At 43.7% G+C, this 25,867-nt stretch overlaps 1 protein-coding gene across 1 annotated transcript in view; it reads right to left on the bottom strand.

Annotated features, from left to right (window-relative positions):
- Positions 1-25,867, bottom strand: part of LOC148534632 (solute carrier family 26 member 10-like) — a 58,133-nt gene that overhangs the window by 31,742 nt on the left and 524 nt on the right. Inside the window, exons 2-9 of the mRNA XM_088466166.1 lie at positions 14,403-14,513; positions 12,624-12,784; positions 8,553-8,717; positions 6,734-6,886; positions 6,161-6,243; positions 3,956-4,103; positions 1,575-1,688; positions 177-254 (exon numbers count right to left, since the gene is read on the bottom strand). Of these exons, the coding sequence (XP_088322292.1) occupies positions 177-254; positions 1,575-1,688; positions 3,956-4,103; positions 6,161-6,243; positions 6,734-6,886; positions 8,553-8,717; positions 12,624-12,784; positions 14,403-14,513 (1,013 nt within the window). The remainder of the gene's footprint in view (positions 1-176; positions 255-1,574; positions 1,689-3,955; positions 4,104-6,160; positions 6,244-6,733; positions 6,887-8,552; positions 8,718-12,623; positions 12,785-14,402; positions 14,514-25,867) is intronic.

The raw sequence follows: 25,867 nt of genomic DNA, 5'->3' as shown, positions 1-25,867 counted from the left end.
TTACCAGTTTTAATTAACAAAGTGCCAATAACGTTGCTCCTATTCATAAATCCCTGCCAGATTTGATCTAAATATATACAAATCTTTACTACTAACTACAACACTATCAGAGCCCTCTTGGTGTGTGTTTGTATTACATCTATATATTTATTTTTGGGCTTGCAGAGGAATCTCACCTTTGGTAAGTAGTTAAAGAGTGGACCAACCCATATCAGAACGACTAGTACCACACTGCTAGTGAAAAACCCTGAAAGCTGAATAATAATAAAAAAAGATTACAATGATATCATGTTCACTATGTGTTTTCAGAACAGTTATACATCTGAAGAACTGATTTATTACAAACATAAATCTTTTAGTAAAAAACAAAAAAAGGAAAAATCAAGTCTTAGGCGCTGGAAAGGATCACAATTAAATATAAAAATCAAAAAATGCGTGAGTCAAAAAATTCAAAGATTCTCTCAGCTTATCAATTAGCCGATTAACTGGTAATATATTAGTGAGCAGCAGTTATAACAATGGTTGGAAACCAATACACATACAAAAGAAAAAAGAAAACAATAACCGCTTTCTAGTGTGTTAAAAAACAGCAGCACAGTGTAACAGTTAATTTAAAAAATATATTTAATGTACAGTGAATATAAACAAATAAATTATTACAAGTGTTATCTCTAATTGCTTAAAACATGTGTACAATGTATAAACCTAAGAATCAAAATAAAATATTCCTAATCACACATTAATACATTGAATCAGCTGGTTGCTAAAGACCCTTTTGTTAAGGGTCACAATAAGGGGTACATTTACTAAAGTGAGAGTTTTTAGAAGTGAGTTTTAGAAGTGATGTTGCCCAAACAACCAATCAGATTCTATTTAACTAGCACCTCCTAGAAGATAATAGCTAGAATCTGATTGGTTGCTATGGGCAACATCACTTTTAAAACTCACTTCTAAAAACTCTCACTTTAGTAAATTTACTCCTAAGAGTTCTCTTGGAATTGGTTCTTTTAGTGTCAATTATGTTTAACCTACAGTATTAATTTCTTCCTTCTCTATGTGTCGGCTTTGGGGCGGGAAACAACGGTAGTCAGTAATATGCAGTGGGCCGCACCAGGTGACAGCATCCGAGGGGGGGTGACACTAAAGTAGTAGAGCTGCTCTGCGATTTTGGTGTCACGCCTCCAGAGGGTGTTAATGAACAGCACTGGAAGAGGCTGTGGGCTTCACTTATTGCACAAGACCATGCCTCCCTTTGGTGCATGCAAGGGGTCAGTAGGTGCTGCACCTGGCACTCCCTTCATGTGTTTTGGTTAGGCTGATTTGTACAATACTGGGCCTGTCATGATGGTCATTAGAAGGGAGTATGGATAGCTACGAAATGGGCTGGCCGAAGGCCCATATTGCTTAGTCTGATCGTTTGACAGGAGGTCCCCATCTGATTGGGCTGCCAGAAGGTTCCCATTTTGAGTTCATGGACTGGCAGAAGGACCCCATAAAGAATGCACTGTGCCACAGAATATTTCACAATTCATAAAATACAAACACTAATTAATATTCAATGCAATAAGAATCACCTGGGTATGAGCTCCAGCACTTTCAAGAATGTTTGTTGTAGCTAAAGTAGCAGAGCTGGGAAAACAGTTAAATAGAGACGAGACAATGTTGGATATTCCATGAGCCAAAAGTTCCTAAAAGAGATGAGAAATTGAATGTACTTTGGATGTATTATATTTCATTGATGTTCATCTCTGAAATTCACTGCCAAGTAATGCCCATGAAGCTCCAATAGTATATAGTAAAACACAACCTGGTGCGCTGTCAGTCAGAAAATGAACCTCTTGACAAAACAGAGCAGCTCACACTAGCAGGATCTGCACCTGCTAAAAGAACAATAGGAAAAACAGAAGTGGAGCGCTAGTTTGTTCAAGTGGCCACACTGATTAATGCAAATAAATTTATTGCAACATAACACAATAAAATATATAAAACATACAATGATTCTACACTGGTTGGATATGGAGATATATATAAGAGCAATGGAAAGCGTCCGGCCACTATATGCCTTCTGAGGAAACTGGGAATCTGTTGAGCCCGGAGAAACGCATGAAGGAATCTCCTTCTATTAGATACGGAGTTGGTGTATTTGTCCCCCATACCTGCATGTTCATTTAGCGGCAGAGAAAGCCAAGCGAGAGCATTGTCTCCACCCGTTTGCAGGAAAGGTTTCTCACAGTCACGGAGTATGGAGCACGAGACCTGTTCAGCCATACAGAGTTTCATTCAGCCGCCAGCAGTTTGTCAGCGGCTTCCGTCATCACACCCGCTATCACATCCAGGATCAGTCACGCCAGGTTGGTGCGCCCGGTCCCCGTCTGGAACGGATCCCGGTGCACTCCATATACTGGCCGGACGCTTTCCATATAGTGTAAGTACTGGCATTTTGACAGGTGATTACAGCTCCCCATTATTTGGATCCTTTTGGCAATACTGATATATGGGCTTGCTGGAATTTTATATTGGTGAACTTACACAGAGCTTGATTGTAAACTTTACCTACCTTTGGACCCTGGATTGGTCCCACATCCTATTGACCATTGCTCTTATATATATCTCCATATCCAACCAGTGTAGAATCATTGTATGTATGTTTTATATACTTTATTGTGTTATGTTGCAATAAATTTATTTGCATTAATCAGTGTGGTCACTTGATCAAACTAGCGCTCCACTTCTTTTTTTCCTTTTTTTCCAATAGTATATAGGTCTGTATTTGTAGTCATCAGTGAATGTTGTGGAGACAGAAGAGGAATTGGTTGCACTTGCCGGTAAGCACAAGGCGATGGGTGGAGATTCTCTATGCAATATATGGCTGGAAATGGGATTTAACAGTGTGCACTATACACAGCTGTCATAGTGCTGGTCATTACTTTGCAATATATCACTGGCATTAGGTTTGTCTCTGTATGACTAACAATGACCTTTATCTCTTTGCTATATGGAAACGTAAAGAGACTTATGGATCTGAATGGATGCCAGACTATAGATCTGGGGTGGGTAATAAGCGGCCCTCCAGCTGTTGTTGAACTACAAATTCCAGCATGCCTTGCAACAGTTTTAGCATGTCCAAATAGCAAAACTGTTGCAGGGCATGCTGGGATGTCTAGTTCTACAACATCTGGGGGGCCGCTTACTGCCCATACCTACTGTAGATAGACAGTAAAAAGGTAGACAATGTCTAGATAGACACCAAATGTTACACAGTCAATAGATAAACCATTACAAATGGTCGACAGGGTCAAAAAATCTACACAAAAATAGTTGACACGAATATGGACGGCACATTTTTTTTTTTTTTTAGGTTTAGGGATAGGGTTAGGATTAATAGGCACTTACCGGAGGGTTAAGGTTAGGCACTTACCCCAATGGTTAGGGTTAAGCTCTTAGGAGGGAGGGTTAAGTTGAAGATTAGGGTTAGAAAAAAAAACATGGTTCGACCATTTTTGTGGTGACCATTTTATCTATCGACCTTTTGACCCTGGAGTAAAAAGTGTATGGCAGATGAGGCACTGCCTCCCCTGTCTACCTTTTCTGTACATCCATGATCAAAACACACCAAATTTCCAGCACTATATACTGCTGTACCTTTGTATAATGCCCACATGAACCCTCGGGTTCATATATATATCTGTAAATCTGTCTCTGATACTAGCCAGTGCCTCCCCAGCTATTTACCTCACCGCACGTCACTGGTAAAATATTCACGTTCCACACTGCCTTGCCAAATGTTTTTAGCTGTGCACAATACACTGTGCTAAATATAACTTTTGCTATAACAACGTGTTCAAATAATTGTTTGGCGAGAGTTGCTCAAGTCAGATTCTACTTGTATATAAGGAATTCAATGAGCATACTGTAGACTATAAACATACCATCTAGACTGAATATGCTGTCTCACCTGGTTAGGATCAATGCTATATCTGTGTTTCTCTGCATAGATCATAGCAAGTGACACAGACACAGCGTAGCCCACAAATGTGATAGCAATGGTGTCCCCAATCACATCAGGAATGACATTCAGTGAAGGGAGTTTAGGAACTGGGAAACTGTTAAGAGAGGAAGATATTGACTGGAAAAGCAATGAATATACTAAAACAGACGTCACTCTTACTAGAAATTCAGCTAAAGAAATGTTGACAATTTACATTTTTATTTAAAATTATTTTCAAATAACTGTTCAATTAATTGTTATTTATATCTAATTAACAGAATAAGCTGCATATTACTATAATAGTGGTCATCGTCTTTGGTAAACTAATGTCAGTGTTGGAGCACAGTGCACTCACTTTATAAACTCAGAGCTACCTATCAAGTATCTAGCAGTGGCACTGTCCTGCAAAGTACTAACCCCACTGTACCAGAACGATATTCCACCCTGTGCTGGCCCAGCCCCTGTACAGAACATGTGATATCATGACATCATGGTGTGGTGGTAGGACCGCTGGAATCAGTAAGGAGCTGAAGTTGCTCCGGGTGGCTCTCTGGGCTGCAGGGTGCTGGTGCCACAGGGGAGAGACAGTGCCACCCTCAAGGCCCTGCACCATGGGAAGTGGCACCACTCACCCACCCCTAGTTACAGCCCTGCACTGTTCTGTCATTGCTTTTAATATGTAATCACATGCTTTCTCTAATTTATCAGTTGCTTTGCTATATATACCTGTGATAGATATGATTATCAACTTGCAGAGCACTCAGTAGAACTAGGTAAAGTATTAAATATTTGAAGCGCACACACACACACACACACACACACACACACACACACACACACACACACACACACATAGTACATGAAACATGGTCCTTTTTACGTCATGTTGGCAACATATACTTATACATTGTGTCCTTGTATCTGACCTACCTATGATATTATTACATAATATATTCATTCTATTTACAGTATACAAATGACCAACTGCTTCTAGTATGAGGCTGTGTGTTTTTATCAACTATGTAACTTGTTTGTTTGTAAATTAAAAAAACTGTTTTTTTAAACAAATGTCACCCTCTAAGACAGGGGTGGGGAACCTTTTTTCTGCAGGGGGCCATTTTGATATATATAACATTATTTGCGGGCCCGGTGCAGACCATGCCCCCTCCGCGTGATGTCATGTGCGGGCGTGGCAACAATCAGCGGTGATTACAGCAATGACCGCAACATCCTCAGGAGCAGTAAGGGCAGCAGTGTGACTATCTGAAGTGTCCATTCTAGGCACCCTGCTAGCCAGATGAGGCTATCAGAAAAAAGCTCAGAGGGCCAGACCAAATTGTTCCAAGGGTCTGATACTGCCCCCTGGCAGGAGGTTCCCCATCCCTGCTCTAAGAGATGCTATGGGGCCCATTTATATTGCGGTTTAATCCCCGAAAACCCCAAGATGTATGAAGGAGAAACCGCAGTAGGTGTCTCTGATACCTGCTGCGATCTCTCCATTCCCGCGGGCAGCCGCACCCCCCATAGGTTACTATGAGGGATGAGATGCTGCCATCCAGAATGCGAAGATGGCATTAGCCAATGTAACCTATGGGCTACACATTGCATACTTAGCCGGGCAATGGCAGCCGCGCATGTGCTGTCAGTGGGACTACACATGCGCAGAAACCCTGGGCACATCGTAGGGACAGGGAGGAAAGGAGATTTGTGAGCCGGATGATACATTCTGCCGCTATGATCGCATTTTGCAATGCAATCATGGGTGGTAATGTCATGCCAAGATCGGATTGCAAATGCGATCATTAATAAATGGGCCCCTTAGTCACCTTATAACAATTCAACACACATTTTCGAGCTGCAGTACTGTGTATTACAGTACCTGTAATTGTGAGGATGATTTATGTTACTGTAGTTTAGGAACTGTTATAGGGCAGGGAGTATGATATTACATATAAACAAATACAAATAAAGGGCAACTTTTTAACAGGACAAACCATGGAACAGATGTAACACTGTAACCATATGACAAATGAGCAACACAAACACAACTGTAAACAGTGAGCACTAGGTGCTATCATCCTGTTAGAGTGTAATTGTGCTGGCCATTTTGTGTTCATTTCTTTGCTACTGTACAGCACTATATACATAAAAGATAACCATCATAATAATTACCCTGCTGGTATGCTCCCAACTATTTGTACATTATATCGGTTGTCCAAGGAGGAAGCAAAAGTTATTCCAGTAGCCACTAAGACCTGAAATACATAGAACAAGTTTCTCTTTTTTACAATTTATATTCCCATCTTGATAAGTCATCACTTTTATATATATATATATATATATATATATATATATACTCTTCAAATTGTAATGCCACAATTTTGTGATCTCATATGTATCCATAGCAAGGCTTATATTTGCAAACACCTAGGGCTCTATTTATAAGGGATCGGTATGAAACACCACCGGACGCAGTAGGAATAGAAAAAAGGTAACTCCATATTGATAAATATTAGGGCCCTTAATAACAATTATGTTTGCAAACAAAAAAAAAATCTTAAATTCATTCATCTGAAATGATCATCATTGAATAGAAATCTGGAGTGAGCTTGGTCACCTCAGCTAAACAGAAAGAACCTTCTCAGTAGCTGACATTTAGTTGGGTCTGATCACAATTCACAAATGAACTGACAACCGACCCTTCTACTGTTCTTGTATTTACATTTGTGCAACCATAGTTCTTACCATAATTATTTCCCCAGGTATGGGCGTCCTCAGCTTCGTTCGGAAACGGGCATTAAGCTCCTTAATGGGAATGAGCACTGCTAAGCAGAGCATGGATATAATTAATTCTGCTACATTGGTCAGATGCACAGCTCTGAAAACTGATGCCAGCGTCTAAACAAGAAGAAAGGTGCTGAAATTAGTAACCAAATTGGTGGGTTTTTTTTAGATCATAATGGTTTGACATCATCCATTGGTATTCATGGTAATTATTATTAATATATATACTTTATATATCAATATGATTTTATGCAGCATATTACAAAGAATGTTTCATCATTCACATCTGTCCCTGCCCCAGTGGTACTTATAGTCTAAACTCACTACCATGCATACATGAACACACTGCATTAACTCAGTGGTGTCACCAGCTTAGGGGTGACACCAAACTGCTGACTCCTCAATGACAGGAGGCGGGTGCTACACTGTAGCATTACGTGCAGCACTCGGCTCCTGACACGGTGAGGGAGCCGCCATTGCACACAGACTGGTCCCCAGGGGTAGTCCGCATCTCCGGGACCCCCGGAGTGACTAAAATGGAGGCTCAGGCCACAATACCATGCCCCCTACCTGCAAGACCATGCCCCCTACCCACGAGGCTACACCACCTTTTGCCGATGCGTACCCGGTATCACCATGGGAAGGGTTGCCACTGCATTAACCTATCAGTATGTTTTGGGTTGTGAAAGGAATTCAACACAGAGAGATCATACTTTCCTGAGAAATTTTGCCTTGGTTGGAAAAAAACCTGGTTGCTGGTGAAACAATAGCAAGTTTAGCTATCATGGTCACTGAAACTCCTGGAAAATGCCTTCAAATGATCATCTCTCTGTCAAAGTCATTGATGTCTCCACCTGCAGCCATGCTAGCCATAACGATTAACAACCAGGCAGGGGTGCCGAGAGGGAAAAATGGTACTAATTTCCTGGGCCTGGGCCTGTTGGAGGGGCCCAGCTTTTGTTTTGGGAGGGAACATGGGCACGTCTACAGTACCTAGGTCCTTTTCGGCTCTTGACAGCTTAATATATATTAATCTTATCTGTAATATTTCTCACTTCAATACATCTTCTAGCCTCAAGCTGTTTATTTTTTTTACATCCCTTTAGATGCACTGTGAGTGCTGACATTGCAATACAAATGTACTTAGTTTAGGTTCCATCACATGGATGCATTTGCATCTGCAGATATATTCCCAAAGGCAACTTAGACAATGGCCCTGATTCAGAGCCGGTCTCTCTGACAGAGCGCTCGCTCTGAATCAGGGCCGGCCTTTTTTTTTTTTAGAACAGCCTCCTGGCCGCTCGCATAGCTGTGCGTGACCACCCACAGCTATAGCGAGCGGCCAGGAAGATGGTCGCGATGGTCAAGACCATCGCGACCATTGGGCTTGCAACGAGACCCTTGTGGTAGACTCTCGTTGCCACAAGCCCCAGAGAGATTTCGGCTCTAACAGAGCAGAAATCTCTCCCACTGACATCACTCGTGATGCCAGTGGGGCCGCCCCCAAATGGAGGCGTTCACATGGGAAGTTGGGAACGCCTCCATTTGGGCAGCCACTCCCCCGGCCCGCCCTCCAAAGGGGGCGTGCTGTGACTCAACAGCACGCCCCCTTTGGTACGAGACCCGGAGCGACGGATTGCCCGTCGCTATCCGGGTCTCGTGCATGCGCACGACAGAGCCGGCTCCGTCGTGTGCATGCGCTCTGGGCCACCATCGACCCGGTTGCGAGCGCTCAGCGCTTGCGACCAGGTCTGAATCAGGCCCAATGTTCTTTGCTAACCTTGAAAATGGTGAAGGATCCGGTGTGACGTGGGAGTGGGAGCCCCATCATATTCTGGATCTGAGAAATGGTCACATGGAAAGCAGCTGCATTTGTGAAAGCCTTTACTATTGGATCAGACAAGTACGTGGACAGGAAGCCCAGCTGCAGCACAAACATGAAAACCTGGAGAGATAAAGGCAGAATTAATATGTACTAAACAGATTTAATCAGTAAAGGAAGACTATCCTTTATTTTTATTTCATGTTATATGTATCTAATGTAGATATTATTAGATGCATGCGTAATAATATTCATGGTGCATGAACTTTCCTGCATTTGCCTAGTGTTAAATTATTAAAGCTATTTGCAGTGGTATCCAGGGCCGCCATCAGAAATTGTGGGGCCCGGGACTGAAAGAATAGGCAGGGCCCCCCTCCTCTCCATTATTGAATGCAGTCTGTGCGCCCTTTCTTTTTATTTGTATTACCTCACCCCCCCCCTTATTGAATGTAGTCTGTGTACAGGCCCTGCATTTTCATCACCTCACCCATCACCCCTCGTTAGTGAATATATTCTGCGCGTGGCAGGCCCTGCATTTTTATTTTTATTACCTCACCCCCCCATTAGTGAATTTAGTGAGCTTGTGAGCGCAGCAGGCCCTGCATTTCTATCACCTCTCCCCCTCCTGCCCCCCTGGTAGTGAAGTCTGTGAGCGGCAGACATCTCTGCCCCCCCCTCCGCCCCCGGGTAGTGACATGTGTGCGCGGCAGGCCCTGCATTTTTATCACCTCACTCTCCCCCATCCCCCTGTTGCCCAGACATTCCCCCACTTACCTTATGGATCCGGCAGCGGCTACTTCCTCCACGGTCCACCAGCACTGCAGACGCGCTCCTCTTCTTCCGCAGCTCACCCTACACTGGCGCGCCGTTACGTCAAGCTCGCGGACCGGCAGCCAATCAGGAGCAGCCGCTACGGCCGCTCCTGATTGGCTGCCATTCCGCAACCTCAAGTTGGCTTGCGGCCGCCCTGCTTCTATCTCTCTCCCTGCATCATTTGCTGCTGCAGCGGCGCTGCTACCCGGGCCCCCCTCCGTCTACCCTCCCTCTGGGCCCGGGACTCGAGGCTCGGCGGTCCCCCCCTGATGGCGGCCCTGGTGGTATCATATCCTCGTGCAGAATAAAATGTAGTCATCATGTCGACAGTCACTATGCCAAAGCCAGCATCATTCTCAACATGGTTGTCATGCTACTTAAAGCATTTTAACCGTGGTTAAAGCATTTTTACTGTGCAGGCATTATAACTTTAAATATGCAGCTTTACAAGCATAAATAAAGTTATTATACCCACACGGTTAAATTGCTTTAAGCATTCCAGCTTTGTCGGGATACGGACACTGACATTCTAGAGTCTGTAAGAAATGTGTATACAATTGGTAGTTTAGCAGACTTGAATACACATCAGCAGATATGTAATGAATCTATGGGCTCTATTTATTAACATTATTTTGTCTAAAATAAAGTGAAAAAGGGTGTTTTCACACCCTTTTCACATTATTTTAGTATCACCTAGAGTTATTACAGGTCAATTGGAGCAGAATTCGTAAAATTCTACTCCAACCCCCAGTATCACTTATTTTTAGTAAAGCAGATCGCATTTCCCATAATTGTAATGGGAAATGTGATCTGACCAGAGTTACTAAAAATAAAATGTGAAAAAATATCGGGGAAAGCCCTGTGATAATAACGCCACCCGGAAGTGGCGATATCCAGGGCCTCCCCCGGCTACCGGCCTCCTGCCCTGCTCTAACGGGGAGAGCAGAGCCGGGAGTCGGTTCCTGTAATCAGCTGTGTGGTCTAAACAGACCGCAAGCTGATTACTGTAAAAAAAAGAGAAAAAAAATAGTAAAAAAAAAAATTCACTTACCTGACTCCAGGGACCGGTGATCGGGCCTCCGGTGATGTCTCCCCTCCGGTCAGCTGGTCTCCCATAGTACACTGCTGCCCGGTCATCAGGTGATCGGGCCCCAGTGCAGTATGGGAGATCACCTGACCGGAGGAATGGAGAACATCACCGGAGGCCCGGAGCATGCAGGTAAGTGTAATTAAAGGAGGGGGGGTCCGTGATCAAGTGGGCGGGGCTTAGTGCTGGGGGCGGTGCTTAGCACCCGGGGAGGGTAGCAGCAGCATCCGGTCGGCGCATGCACGGGCACTTAATCACAGTATTTTTTGCGAAAATACCGTGATAAGGCTCCGAAGGGGATTTGCAGGGACAGAGCTTTATCACAAGCTCTGTCCCTGTAAGGGATTTGTAGTAAATCCCTGTGATATTGCCTGAATTCGCAATGCGAATTCACTCAGTAATATCACACTACAATCTGCATTCAATATGCGGATTGTAGTAAATGGAGCCCTATGCCACCAGTCCAGTTGAACTTGACCAGGCTGAGTGGTTTATTGAATAAGTCCAGAGCATGAAGCAGAGTTAGGCAGCTAATTCTCAGGTATTGCGGTAATGGTGCAGGCACTGGAACAGCGGTCATATGAAGGTACTTGTCTCAGGAGTAAAGGAGAGGGCAGCCGTCATCCACTGTATCACTCATACACAGTGAACGATATGAGTTATAGTAGCAGCGGTTATCATGGTAAGAGAAATTAAGTATCCCTTAAAGAGCCATATTGTTGGAGACTGCACAGTAACGCACTCCACTTCTAACAGTATCAACATGGAATCATTATGATGTCCCTGCAGTCGCGATGCTGGCTGTCAATAGACTGACAGTGGCATCCAGATGCCTACAATCCCGACAGGGGAACGGTAAGTAGTGTTCCCCTGCCCTATTCACCCCCTTAACCCTTCTTTACTGTACCCTAACACTAACCCTACCTACCCCATACCCTAACCCTCCTGGTAAGTGCCTAAACCTAACCATTCCTCCTTAGTGCCTAACCCTAACACTCTCCCCTTAGTGCCTAACCCTAACACTCTCTCCTTAGTGCCTAACCCTAACACTCTCCCCTTAGTGCCTAACCCTAACACTCTCCCCTTAGTGCCTAACCCTAACACTCTCCCCTTAGTGCCTAACCCTAACCTCTCCCCATGGTGCCTAACCCTAACCTTCGCACTCCCACAGCCTATTCCTAACTACCCCAGGGGTGCCTAAACTTAACCCTTCCCCACCACGGCTAACACCTACCCGGCCCCGCTATATTTACGATCGGGATGCCGACTGTTGGGATCCCGGCGTCGGCATCTACAGCCATGTCAAGATTCCGGTACTGGTCTTCTAACGCTGATCGGGATTCTGGCGACAGGATTTCGGCAGCCGGAATCCCGGCTGTAGGTATATTAACCGCATCTCTAGCAACATAGTAGTCACTATTGACATAGGGCCTGATTCATATGCACGGAATTGCGGTGCCAAACACAAGCGGCTGTGTAATTCACTCCATGTAAAATGTAAATGCAGCAGGTGTTGTCTGCTGGAAATAGATACCTCCTGATGCTACTGCCATCCCAGCGCTGCAACCCAGGAACGCCCCCGCTCCGCCTCCCAAACGCTGATTGACAGGCTGCAGCTGGGAGGCACTGCAAGTGGACATACAGATGGAGGGCTGCACATGCACAATCCTCTATCAATCGGAGATGTGTGATAACCATAGGGTTAGCATACATGTCTGAATCAGGCTCATAGTGTATATCGAATTAACGTGTATATCCCAGCTGAACAAAACCCATTTGGATTTTTCTGGAATTCCCCCTAGGATCCTGATTCCATAAGAAGTGATGGTAAAGCTAAATTTAAAATACAAAAGTTACATGAATACCTGTAAAGCCTATGTAATGGATATAAAACTTATGTTAAGTACAGTAGTGCTGTTACTTGGGTCACATGATTAATGTGGAAAGAGATACTAGTTGGAATGTATGCCACTCTCAGTGAAGGCAGAGGACTGCTAGACGTATCACTTCTTACAAAACTATTTTGTACCAAATTTATATTGTGCATTATAATAACTAACCAATATAAAACAATATAAAATACAATTATCTTAGAAGTTACATGAGTTATATAGAAACGTTGTACTAACCATTATAAGTCCCATAAGGAAGGCAATAGCAGCGGCCATCCCTATTCTCTCACCGTACAGATCTGATTGCTCTTCACTGGTGAGGTTTCTATCCATTGGGTTCTGGACAAGATGCTCATCGATCACTGAGCCAGTCATTAGACTTAGCACAGCGAAAGTACCTGTGGATCAAAACTTGTAATTGACTGCAATGGATTTTCACAAAGGTTTATTCTAACACACTGGTGATTTTTCTCTGACAGGTTAAGGTAAACCATATTATGCACCCTGTTGTCCTCTATCAGGGCACAATGGGGACCAAACAGTCTAAGCATATAACACACCCGAGCCACATTCATGTACATACCCACAATAATGCCTGTCATCTCACATTCTATATCAGTGCCATTGTTGACCTAGTCCCACGGCTCATGCTATATCAGGTGTCCTTGGCATATTAAAAGGCTAAGCAGCCATTTAAAAGAAGTGTGGAAGTCATCCTTTCAGACATGCTTTAACAGTGCTGTTTCCCATATAATCTAATGCATTCACCTGTACTCTGCTGCCTCCAAATTTCGTACATAACAAACTGGCAAAACAATGCAAAACCAGCAGAAACTGCGCTTAATAAAACAAGTCAAGTGCAGTCATCATGGAGCAATATTCAAGAACAAAGGTCAACAGTATAACTATATCCAGATAGACAATTGTACTTGCTGGACTTATATAGGTGCAGAGCACTAACTCATTCGTATGTCACTTCAGGTTACACACTTGTCACACCACTGTGAACATATCGACTAGTACTATAACAAATGGCTAGTTGAGCACATGCAGCCCTAGAAAGTCAATCAGGAAAGGACCTGACATCTCTGTCTTGATCTAAACTATGGATGATACCCGTAACCCATACGTCACATTTGTTTAATGTGAAATGCATTAACCAGTCTGCCATCAGACCCCACTATAGGAAATCAGCATTACATAAGAGATAAACCCGTGTGACACCTTCCATGTACAGGGGCGTAGGGAGGTTGGAGGTGCTCCAGGTGCGGGTGCCATCCAGGCCATGGACCCAAGGTTTCTATTTTCAAACTGTCAGATATCCTGGTCTCTACCTGTTTATTCCTGATATTCCTGGTCAAATTCCCTGTCAAATTTTGTACCTAAAATGATGTGGTAACTACATAACAGGAGAGCTAACAAAAATAACTAACATACACCAAAAATTCAAAACTGAAAAGGAAAACTAACCGGGAAAAATAAATCCACTATACCTTAGCATCAGCATGCACTGGGCACCATGGCTCCCCGCTATACCTCTGCCAATGTAATACGGTGATTATATATATATATATATATATATATATATATATATATATTTCAATGATCATTAAACTGTACAAATTACTTTTGAAATTTATACTTTGCATGTGTTGATCACATCTAATTTATTTATTTATTTTGTATTATATATGAAAGTTAAACCACTCATCTTTAAATTATAATATTAAACTCACAATTTTAAATGGAATCCATCACCCATACAGAATGTAGACAGTCTGTCTGTGGGATGAACCAATATTTAACAATTTCTCTACTATGGTTCCACACCCACAAAATGGCTGCCTCCATCATGTGTGAACGAAAAGTTTACTTTTATTTATTTTATGAAACACTTATGGTACTCTATTCTTATTTAGACTTGTTATATCAGTTGCCGGTTATAAGTAGAAAAGGCAGAATTAATATTTAATACATGACAATTTTATTAAACAAATGTATTTTCAGTGGTCTCACCAGTAGAAACATGATGTCCGGTCCCCAGTAGCATATACAGCACCACAGGAAAGAAAGATGTATAGAGTCCATAAACTGGGGCTACTGATGTCAGCAGTGCAAAGGCCATTCCTAGGGTAGATTCATTCAATATATTTAGACATAATCAAGGTTATACCTCATCTGCAGGAAATTTTCATTCATTGCAACCAGTGTCATACAATATAACATAAACCAATAGGCGCTAATTATCCCTGTCTGCTAATAGCACCACTCATGAACTGATTATTTAGCTGCTGTTCCAATTAAGTCTCTGCAAGCTTAACAATACTGTATATCAGAAAAATAAAAAATAAAAATTGAGGAACTGCGCATGTCAATGAGTGTTTAAATCATCCAGTACACATTCAACTTTAAAATATCAAAAAACATAATTTCTTAAAATCTGAAAATACAATATTGCATGGGTTCCAGCAAATATAAAAATGTTGCTCAAAAAGAGTATTATTCAGCAATAGCAGCAGTGGCAAATATAACTATTTGATGCCCAGATCTCTAAAGGTAAACAGTATTAAAATGTATAAAACCACAAGCTACTGGAATTCCTAACCATAACTGCTGTATGACAAACAGGTTTATCTCCCTCCATGTACAGTTCAGTTTTCAGGTTTTCTGAATGTGACGGAAAATGACTCTTTAATTTCTTACTTTATACAACCGAATTTGATATTGTTGTCAGGAAATATTGTTGGAGTATAGCAACAACTGCTGACTTAGGGCCTGATTCAGAGCCGGTCGCTATTTGTGGTCATTCGTTCAAAAAAAAGGGGTGGCTATTCAAATGAACCATTCACTCTTTGCGGTCTGTTCACGCCTCTAGGTCTGAACGAGCGAACAAAACTTGCGGTCGTTTTTTGGGAAACTACGCCCCCTGGCCGCTCGCATCCTACGTCATGTCCGCTATTTATTAGAGATGAGCGGTTCGGATTCTGTGGAATCCGAACCGCTCCGAACATTGGGGATCCGAGTCCACCCAAACCCTGTTCGGGTGTTCACCGCCTGACTGGGATCCCCGTTCGGGGCCGAACGGCGGCCACCTGATGTCGGATTCTCACTAGAGAATCCGACATCAGGGCTCCTATTGTGTAGGGCAGAGCGCTGTGATAGCGCTCTGCCCTACACAGACACAAACACACAGCCGCCAGCGGCAGCTGTGTGTTTGTTACAGCAGCCAATGAGAGTCACACAGACTCTCATTGGCTGCTGCACGGAGGGAGCCGGCTGGAGCCCACACATGAGCTCCGTCTTCCGGCTCCCTCCTCAGCGTGTGACAGCAGAGTGGACGGCGCGGGAGCGGGGATACAGGTAAGTTTTTTTTTTTTTTACTTGTGCAAGGGCTGGGGGTGCTACTGGGGGGGGGTCTGCTACTGGGGGTCCATACTACTGGGGGGGCCTGCTACTGTGGGGCGGGGGGCTATACTACTGGGGGGGTCTGCTACTGTGGGGGCTATACTACTGGGGGGGCTATACTACTGGGGGGGTCTGCTACTGGGGGCCCATACTACTGAGGGGCCTGCTACTGGGGGGGGCTATACTACTGGGGGGTGGTCTGCTACTGGGGGGGTCTGCTACTGGGGGGGCCATACTACTGGGGGGGCCATACTACTGGGGGGCATACTACTGGGGGGGGCTTACTACTACTGGGGGGGGCATACTACTGGGGGGGCTTACTACTACAGGGGGGCCATACTACAGGGGGGGCTACTACTGGGGCAGCCTACTACTGGGGGGGGGCTGCTACTGGGGCAGCCTACTACTGGGGGGGCATACTACTGGGGGGGCCATACTTCAGGGGGGGCTGCTAATGGGGGGCATACTACTGGGGGGGGGCCTGCTAATGGGCATACTACTGGGTGGCATGCTAATGGGGGGCAAACTACTGGGGGGCCTGCTATAGGGGGGCATACTACTGGGGGGCATTCTACTGGGGGCACTGCATAGGGGACCCTACTACTAAGGGGACTGCATAGGGAATGTGAATCAGGCCCTATGTGCGGTGTAATGTGAATAAGATTGTGCACTGTGACTCCTTGGGTCGTAGCCCACTATGTAAACAAGTACTGTGATTCTGCTGGCCGTACCCCACTGGGTGGGTGCACTACTTTTCATTTCTGCCACTGCTGTGTGGCAATGTGTCATAGATGTGCTTTATACTGCGGTGTCTGTGTCGTTGTGCCGCTGCTTTGTCGCTTAGTAACCAGTCAGCTCACTGCAACCTTTTTCCAATAATGTTGAAAACAATATTATAAGCTGTGATATGGTCTAAATTGACTGGAAATTAATGTTATTGAGGTTAATAATACTCTAGGAAGAAAAAAAAGACCAATTTATGTGATTTTAGCTTTTTTTGGAAATTTTTGTAAAAAAAATCCAAATCCAAATCCAAAGCCAGTCACCGCAGTTTGGCAAATCCAAAGCCGGACGACGAATTAGAACCAAATCCAAATCCAAATCCGGCAAAAATGGTCCGGCGCACATCCCTACTATTTATTAGATTAATCGAGTACATCGACCAGGGTATGAGCTGCTCGCTATTCTTGTGGTTGGTTTTTGCTACCACAATTTTGCGAGCAGTTCTGGCTATAAAATAACCCAGTGACATGCTCAATGACGCTGCTGTTTTAATTATGCACACCCATAAAACGCCCGTTTTGACCTTTAAGCACGCCTGCGATCGGATCTCCACTCCCCGTTTTCAAGCACCTTCCCCTGTTACCACCCACATACGCCTCTTTCTGTCACTCAAATTATCAGGCATTCGCTATTTTGCGAGCACATGAATTTCGACCGCACTGATTGGTTCGCGCATGCGTATAACGATCCGTACGCATGCGCAGTTGGGCAAACATCGCTCGGAGCGAACGAGCGGCCGCTTACGAGCGGCTCTGAATCAGGCCCTTAGTATACTTGACTGACTTTACAGGAGGGACAGTAAGTGTTAAGTTTATGAAGTTTACAGGTTTTGGTCACAATAAAAGTTTATCCCACAATCTTGTTAAGTTGATGCATACACAGAGAAGCATATTCAGCAATAAATAGGCTTTCCTTTGGTTGCATATCATACTTGCCGAATTCCTGGCTTCCCCCTCTGGGAGGGGGCAACTAGTTTGGCTCAGTATTGGCACCTGTAGTGGGAAAGGGGCAATGGGAGTGATGACGTGATTTTGTCATTGTGGTCCTGTTCCTGTTATACAATGCCATGACTGTCAAGCGGGGGGCAGGATCACAATGGTACGATTCAGCACAAATCACATCATCTACCACTGACATTCGTTGGGTAAGTGGGCAGCTTGCTGGCATATGGCAGAGAACTTGCCCACTTTTTCGGGCGGGCGGGAGTGTCTCACAATTTTTTGGAGCCTCCTGGCTGTTCCAGGACAGTAGGCAAGTATGTTGCATATATTAACAAATTAGTTTATATTTTAATATTTATTACAGTACATGAGGAAAACATCTAAAGCATAAAAAAAGCTAGATGGGCACAGGAATCTGATTGCCGAGATCCCAAATACCTGCATCCCGACAGGGTTAGAATACCAACACTGTCGGTCGGTATGCTAACCCTTCCCCTCTCCCTACCCATCCCTCTGTCCCCGATGCCTAACTCTAACCTTCCCACCTAGTGCCTAAACCTAACCTACCCCTTCCTGAACCCTAAACCTAACTCTACCCCTTAGTGCCTAACCCAAACCCTCTCCCTAGTGCCTAACCCCTAACGCTAATCCTCCCCCCTTAACCCCGGTATTTACCTTTGAGATTTTAGCAGCCGGGATGCTGGCGCCGACATTCTGATGGCTGGAATCCCCACTGTCGGTATTTTAACCACATCCCGAAACAAGCCACCATTTATCTGGCAATAACCAATATATCCCAATATGTATTTTGCTATACATTTGGATTAAAGAGACTCTTAATATATCTGCTTTATTCAAGATATGACAAAGTTATATGGCCTAGGGTATATTTTAAATATTAATTTTGTCCTCTCGCTATGGCATAACTGAAAAGTCCTGAAGTAATGTGACAGAAATCCAGAAATACCCCATTTTTTAAAATAGATACTTCAAGGAATCCATCTTTTGATATTCTAACAATTTGTAATTGCTGTTCTTTTTCTCAATCTTCTAAAAGTGTGGACTAGAAATTTTTAAACTACTGCTGCTTTTATTTATGATATTCTGCTGCTCCTCACATGTGGCTGAAAAGTACATTAACAGCCGATAGGTGTGAACGAGAGAAACCAAATTAAAGTGTAATTCTACAAACGAGCTGCTAGCACCACACAAACACACACACACACACACACACACATATTGGCAAAACCTATAGGTGTTGATATAGATGTCAGCGGTGTGTAATGGAAGTCAATTCTCACGATGAACAACTTAACCAGCTTCCGGTTTATTAACCAAATAGAACAGGTTGCAGGATTAATGCAGGCAAACAACAAGTTCATCAGATCTATCCAGAAACATATAGCGTTAATGCAGGTGGTGTGCAATGTAGTGTAGCACATACCTACATAATTACATATAGCCATTGGCGGCAGTGGCTTCAAAAGGGGGATGCGAGCCGCACACGGGGGTCGCATTACATAAGTACCAAAAATTACATAGCTAAAGGCACTTAAAAGGAAACCCACTAGTTCAATATTTCACTTCACGTAGCTGTTATATGGTGGCAATCCAAGAAGAAAAAAATATTAATTATAAATAACAGCGCTGTGAAAATGAAAAATAAAAAAATATACCCACAGAATAATAAAATATATTTTAATAAAAGCACATATATAAACAACCTAAAGTGAATGCATAAAACACATCACATTGAAGTCATATCGATACAATAACACATGTAACAGTATCTAAACACGTCTAGAATGCAACAACAGTAGCAATAAATATATCGAAATTCCCACAGTTCCAATATAGATCAAATATAAATGTAACCAATTATATCATCACAGCTGCATCCAGCTGCAGAAATTGTCTCTGTGTGGATTAGTATTGATAGATCCACAGGCCAATTTCATGTGCTTACTTCGTGAAAAATAGAAAAATATGTGATCACTTTGCACAGAACATACCTAATTAGCATAATGTTCAGAATAATAATAACTCTCCACTTTAGGTATAGCTGTTATTACCTTATATACAGGGGCGCTGAGAGGGGGGGGAGCGGGTACAGATTGCCCGGGCTTCCTGAGGGGCCCGGCGGGGGCCCGGCGCCGCCCCCCCCCCACTCACAGCAGCCCAGCACACAGCGTGTGCTGAGCTGCATTTGGAGACTGCTTGTGGCTGCTGAGCAGCAGCCACAAGCAGTCTCCTATGCCTGTGCGGGGGAGCGATCACACTGATCACGCCCCCCCCGGCTTTGCGCTGGGCTGAGGGGGCTCAGAGCGCCCCCCCTCTCGGCAAGGGGGCGTGGCCACGCCACCCCTATTAGGCCATGCCCCCTATTACTGGGGCCCGCCACGGCTCTTGGCGGGCCTGCTTATATATTAACCGCTGATGTGGTTATAGAGCGGTATTATGAGCTCTATTACTTGCCGGTATCTGTAGTCCACTGCTGATCAGTTTCCTCAGTGCGGAAGCTACCACAGCTCCTGCTCAGCTCCATGTAATCATCAGTGTGGGTAGCGGGCAGCAGGCGATTAGTTGAGCAGTAGCCACAACGGAGCAGTCCTAGTGGAGCAGCTTGGCATATCCCCTGCTCTGTGTCTCCCAGTGTGGACGGCAGCTCGCTGCCAATTGAAGTGTCCCACTCCATAGGCAAACGCAGGGGGGTTTTCATCTGCCTGGAAATCCCCTCCCCAGCCCACACCATGACGACAATAGAAATAGTAATATAATGGAATTTTACTAGCGCTGCATGTTTTTCTCAGTATCATAAATTAAATAAATAGCACCACCTGTGGATCTTTTAACATGTATCAGCCAGTAATAAATAACCTGTGCACCAATTAGGGGATTTGGAAAACATGCACTTTTAGGGATGCACTGCTATAGAGCCCAATATTTACATATATGTCCAGGACAGTGCTAGGTTCTTCTGCTGTTCCCAGACTCCTGGACTTGCTCCCATGCCCTGAAATGGTGCTGACATCTAAAATAAAAACATTCAGCTGAGGCAGGATGGCCATACTGCCGCATTTAATGGCTTACTGTGATCTCTGGTTCTGTATATGCTGGAATTATGACACACAATACACTTTGTATGACGCATATTAAAGCTGAATAAGTGGTAATTATGCCCTCTTCATGGACTGGCCACACTCGCTCTAAAATCACGCATTTGGAAACCCTCCTCTAGAAATCCTGCGTTTGCCACTGCACTCAACGTGGGATATGGCTGGTGGTCTGTCCCGCGTAAGTTCCTGGGTATCAGACAATCATACAGTACAGGCAATAGAGTCTTTGTGGAGGATAGATTCCGTGAGACCTACACTCTGTTGTGGAAATAATGTCTAATTGCCCTTTGGCCCGTTATACATGTGGAAAAGCTAGTTTCCGCATATTTTAGGTAACGGGCCATTTGTCATCAGGGGTCTGATAGGACCACCTGATATTCAGCAAACTCCGAAACATAAAGATGGTGGTTGTTGTCGGAGCCCCATTCCTTTCTATGGGAAGGCATACTGCCTCCTCCTCATTGCCTTTGCACATGCGTAACCTCCAGTCACAAATGCGCAGAAGTCGGCCATGTGGGAGGTAAGTAACGCCTGCAACTTCTGCAGCAGTGTTACTAATTGCGGGAACAGCTGCTTTTTGGAGCAGCTGTCCCTGAATTGCTACGGTGATAAGTATCCTCTGCGGGGAGGTGGATACTAAATCGTTGATAAATAGACACCTTATATAGCATTTGTACTAACAAGAAATTATGATTTTCTAAATTACAGCTGCATTTATTTATTTTTCTTTACGACAGACAACTATAGGAACAACAACCATGGTGAATACTGCTGCTACTCATATGTACGTGGGTACTACTTGTGTATACTTTATATCCTGACTGACCTGGAATCACTGCAGCACAATAAGGAGAAACATCCAATAGCTGATTTATTCAGCTCCCTATAGTACTGTACTTCCTCACAGAGCCACTGAAGTGCCAGAACATTTGGAACACCCTCAAAATAAGTTAATATAGAAAATGAGACCCAACTCAATGTATTAGAGGGATACATATAGAATGTTGCCTGTGTTAATTAATATTAAGCTCCAAAATGAGGATTTTATTTCTATTATTAATGCTACATTGCAGCATTACATTTACAGTACACATACAACATTGGCAATTCTAAAACTACACAGCAGCGTATACAGCATTTGCTACCGAATGTATGTTTTTGTCTATTGTCTAAGCAGAAATGTATTTACTTCTAAATGTTTTACATTTATGGTCCTATATATTAATTCCCCAAAAAATAGTAATAATAGTAATAATCCAAAAAATACTCTATATTACTCTTTCATTTCTTACTTTCCCCAACTGAATTTGATATTGTTTTTGGAAAAAATTGTTGGAGTATAGCCAGTGTGGGACTGGGTCATGAAGGGTCCACAAGGGAATGCAGTGATAGCGGACCATGTTTAAGAGGTGTGGCCAGTCTCCAGAAGGGGAGGGGCCAGTCACATGCAGAGGGACTTGGCCAACTATAAGAAAGCATATAGTCAGCCTGCAAAACACAGGGCCCCTTTATGAAGAAGGGGACAAAGGTGTGTCAGGAATGCCCACTTTGATTGACAGGGGGGCTAATTTGTATGTAGTTTCCATAGAAATGAACCAAGCACTCAATTTCTGACTTATATAATTTAAGTGCACAATCTAGAACCTGACCCCAAGATGATGGAAGGAGGGGAGAGGGGCCCACCGGGGATGTCCCCTGTACCCCTGTGGGCCGGTCCAACCCTGAGTATAGCAACATCTGCTGGCTAAGTATACTTGAGTGACTTTTTAAGGGGGAACAGTAAGTGTTATGAAGTTTATGGGGCCTATTCATCATCACTTAATTTTTACAAAAGCAGGTGAAAATGCACATTTTCATCTGCAATTGTAAAAATGAAGTGTTCGGGCCATTCATCAAGAAGGTAAAGCAGGAGATATCACAGATATATCCTGCTTACCTTCCTCTTGCAGAATGGCCCGCTGTCCCCATACACTAGTACGGGGGCAGAATTCATCAAGCTCCGAAAATATAATTTTTTCGGAGCTTGCAGTAGCATCTTCAGATGACGTTTGCTACCGCTACCCGCTCTTTCCCTATGGGAAGAAGTCCCGGGTCGTGAAGAGGGATCCTTTTGGATCCCTGTAGGTCACGCATGCGCACTGCTCTCACGAGCAGTGAAAAGATTCACTGCTCCGAAAGGAGCAATGAAGCCGCTCGTTGAGACAGCTGATTTTTGAATCAGCTGTCTCAGCGCCGGAGCAATGCTGAATTGCTCCAGAGTCTGCGGTGAGTCAGTGTGTTAATTATCGGGGTCCGTTTGGACCTCATCTTGGATAGGCCCCTATCCATTCAGCATTATGACAGGGAAATGGATATAGTTGTTACAGACAATGCACTAGTACTTGTACCATTTTATAAAACAGCAAGATGCCACTGTTTACTATCATCAATGTGTGTATATAATAGTTTCCTGTGATTTGCAACATAACGTATCCCTCCCTGGGACACAAGAGGTGCTCTTGCAAAATTTCCGTTCTATCTTAGATCACAGGTCTGTGACATATGCTGCCACGCGCCTATAATTTGATTTATTGTGTACATATTGGGCTAAATGTAATAGGGTGAGAGTCTGTAAAATGTGAGAGAAAACTCACTTTTTAAACTCAGACAATGTAATAGAGTCCAAGAACATGGAAACTTGCATGTTTTTCAGTCTCAAAAAACTGTCACAATTTAAACTCTCATCCAGGTGTTTTCCCATTTTGAAAATACAACTCAACCAATGTAAAGGGGCCTATCCATTAGGCGACCTTTTGAACGATCCGACCAAAACCTCCTGGTATTGTTCAGTAAGTCGTCTAATGGATAGCCAGCAAGGTCCAGCGATGCGTGTGCACGCTGGGTCCTTGCCGACGCCGACTATCTGTGGAACATGCTTGTCAACCTGACGACGATTGTCAGGTTCCACATGTTCACAGATAGGAGGTCGGGCTCCTGCACTGAATGACATTCTGTGAACGCCATTCAGTGCGGGCACCACACCCGGCGAATTTAAGGACTGAACGCTAGATGTTCAGTTTTTCAGGTCGCCTAATGGATAGGCCCCTTTCTGAACTCTCTCCCTATTACATTTGGCCCATTCTGTATGTACTGTACTGTACAGCATCAGTCAATTAAATAGACTGCTAAGACTGTTTGGTACAACAGGAAACATTATCCTATAACTATTCAGATTCTGTACAAATGCTCTTGGCGTGTGCTGTGCTGGGGAGACACAGGCTGCTACTGCTGCTAAGGGAGAAGGAGGGGGGCAGACAAAGGACCCAGGCCCCTCCTTTAAACCTGGGCCCAGGTAATTAGTACCCGCCCTTCCCCACCTTACAGTGCTCCTGTGCCCGACTATCAATCACACTGCATGAAAACAGTCACTGCAAGCGACTACAGTAATGGACTTTGATATACGCAACGTGCGACTCAGACAATTATCGCTCAACTACGTAAACATCGGAATATTGTACATCTCAGAATCAGCCCCTAAATGTGCAGGGATCTAATGCTTAGAGTGTATTACATGCTTTACACATACACACAAACAAAACGCTATGGTTACTTGTCAGTGCAGATGAATATTGAGGGTACAATAAGTAAAATATTGCTCAAACCAACATCATCCACACATTTCCATTGTGAATTTTTTATTTAATGGTCAATAGTTTGATGGTGCAAACACCTGTGGCTGTAAAATTATATCAACTGAATAAATATTAGTATAAATGTTCTATACCTAATTATTATACATTTGATACAATGTAATCAACAAATTTGCCATTTGAAATGTAATCTTTGATCGTGACCACTCCTAGCCATGTTATTATCTGATCGAAGGAACAGTTTTATAGGTAAAAAAAAATTAAATACACGGATGAAAATGAAAACAAATCTCTTAAATTGTATGCAAAAAAAACTATATGGAGGCAGGATAGCAATATGGTGTCAAGGATACGATGGACCCTCTCCATTAACAGCAACAGATGTCTGTTGCTAAGAAACAGATCATAAATCATTTGTAGAGAAATCCATCATCCAAAAGATAAACAAAGTTGTGATGTGAAAAGTTGCAAAATGTTAAATCTAGATTTCTGAATTTGTTGCAGCACAACTTAATGCAGCTTATACCCCTTTTCCACCAAAATTCCGGGTCTGACCCGGATTTGGAACATGGTTCCTATCCGTATCAGACCCGGAATTTAGCCGGCGCCGACTCGGGATATTCCAGAGTCGGCGCCGCTCACACCGCAGTCAGGTCTGCATAGACCCGGCTTTTCCGGCATGAAAGTGGACGCTTGGAGATGACGTCATCTCCAAGCGCCACTGAAGTCGGACCAATCGGCCGGCATGCGGCTCACTCCAGGTCATCAAGACCCGAAGTGCGCTGTTCTCACAGCAGGGTTTCACGGGCTACGCCCGTGTTAAACCCTGCTATTTACCTGGGTTGGATTGCCGGGTCACTCGACCCGGCAATCCAACCCTCATCCCTTTTACACCAAGGAGCTGCCCGGGTTAACACTGCAATAACCCGGGTTTTAGCTCCGGTGTAAAAGGGGTATAAGTTACTGTGTAAGAATCACAAAGTGAGCCCTGATCCTGCAGGTAACAAGAGGGGAGTTCCTGCTGGAAAGTGATTGGTGCAGTAGATGCTAGATCAATATACAACCCTGTGCTGCTACCTCCACAAGAGGCGTGCTGCAAACATATATTTCATGCATTACATAACTTTTGAACAGACTGAGGCAGTCACATCGTTCATTACATAGTCCCATATGACGTGCAGCACAGTAGATGGGACGATGCGATGAATGACGGATCGGGCATACACACACTATACGATGTGTATGATACAGCATATCGTTCCAATCCGCGTCGGAACAATATATTGGACGATAGATCGTATAGTGTGTATGTGTACCCAGCTTAACTCCAAGAGGAACTTGAAGGTTTATTGTTTAAATTCCAGTGTAATTTAGAGATTGCTAAAGGCTGAGAATATATTGGAGAAATGTATTTAGGGCACTGGAAAAGCAAAGGCGGCTGATTATTAAATGTTTTAAGGAGCACATCTGCTGCAAAGTGATTTTAAGATTTTAACAATTATAAAGGTAATCGTTAAATATTTTAATAATAACAGTATAGCAATGTCAAATAATAAAACATTTTTGTGTAGCATGATTCATTTTAATAGAAGTAGTGATATGTGTTT

This window comes from Taudactylus pleione, unplaced genomic scaffold (genome assembly GCF_031769625.1).
Source record: "Taudactylus pleione unplaced genomic scaffold, aTauple2 ptg000065l, whole genome shotgun sequence".
Lineage (NCBI taxonomy): Eukaryota > Metazoa > Chordata > Amphibia > Anura > Myobatrachidae > Taudactylus > Taudactylus pleione.
This window is presented reverse-complemented; position numbering and strand designations above follow the sequence as displayed.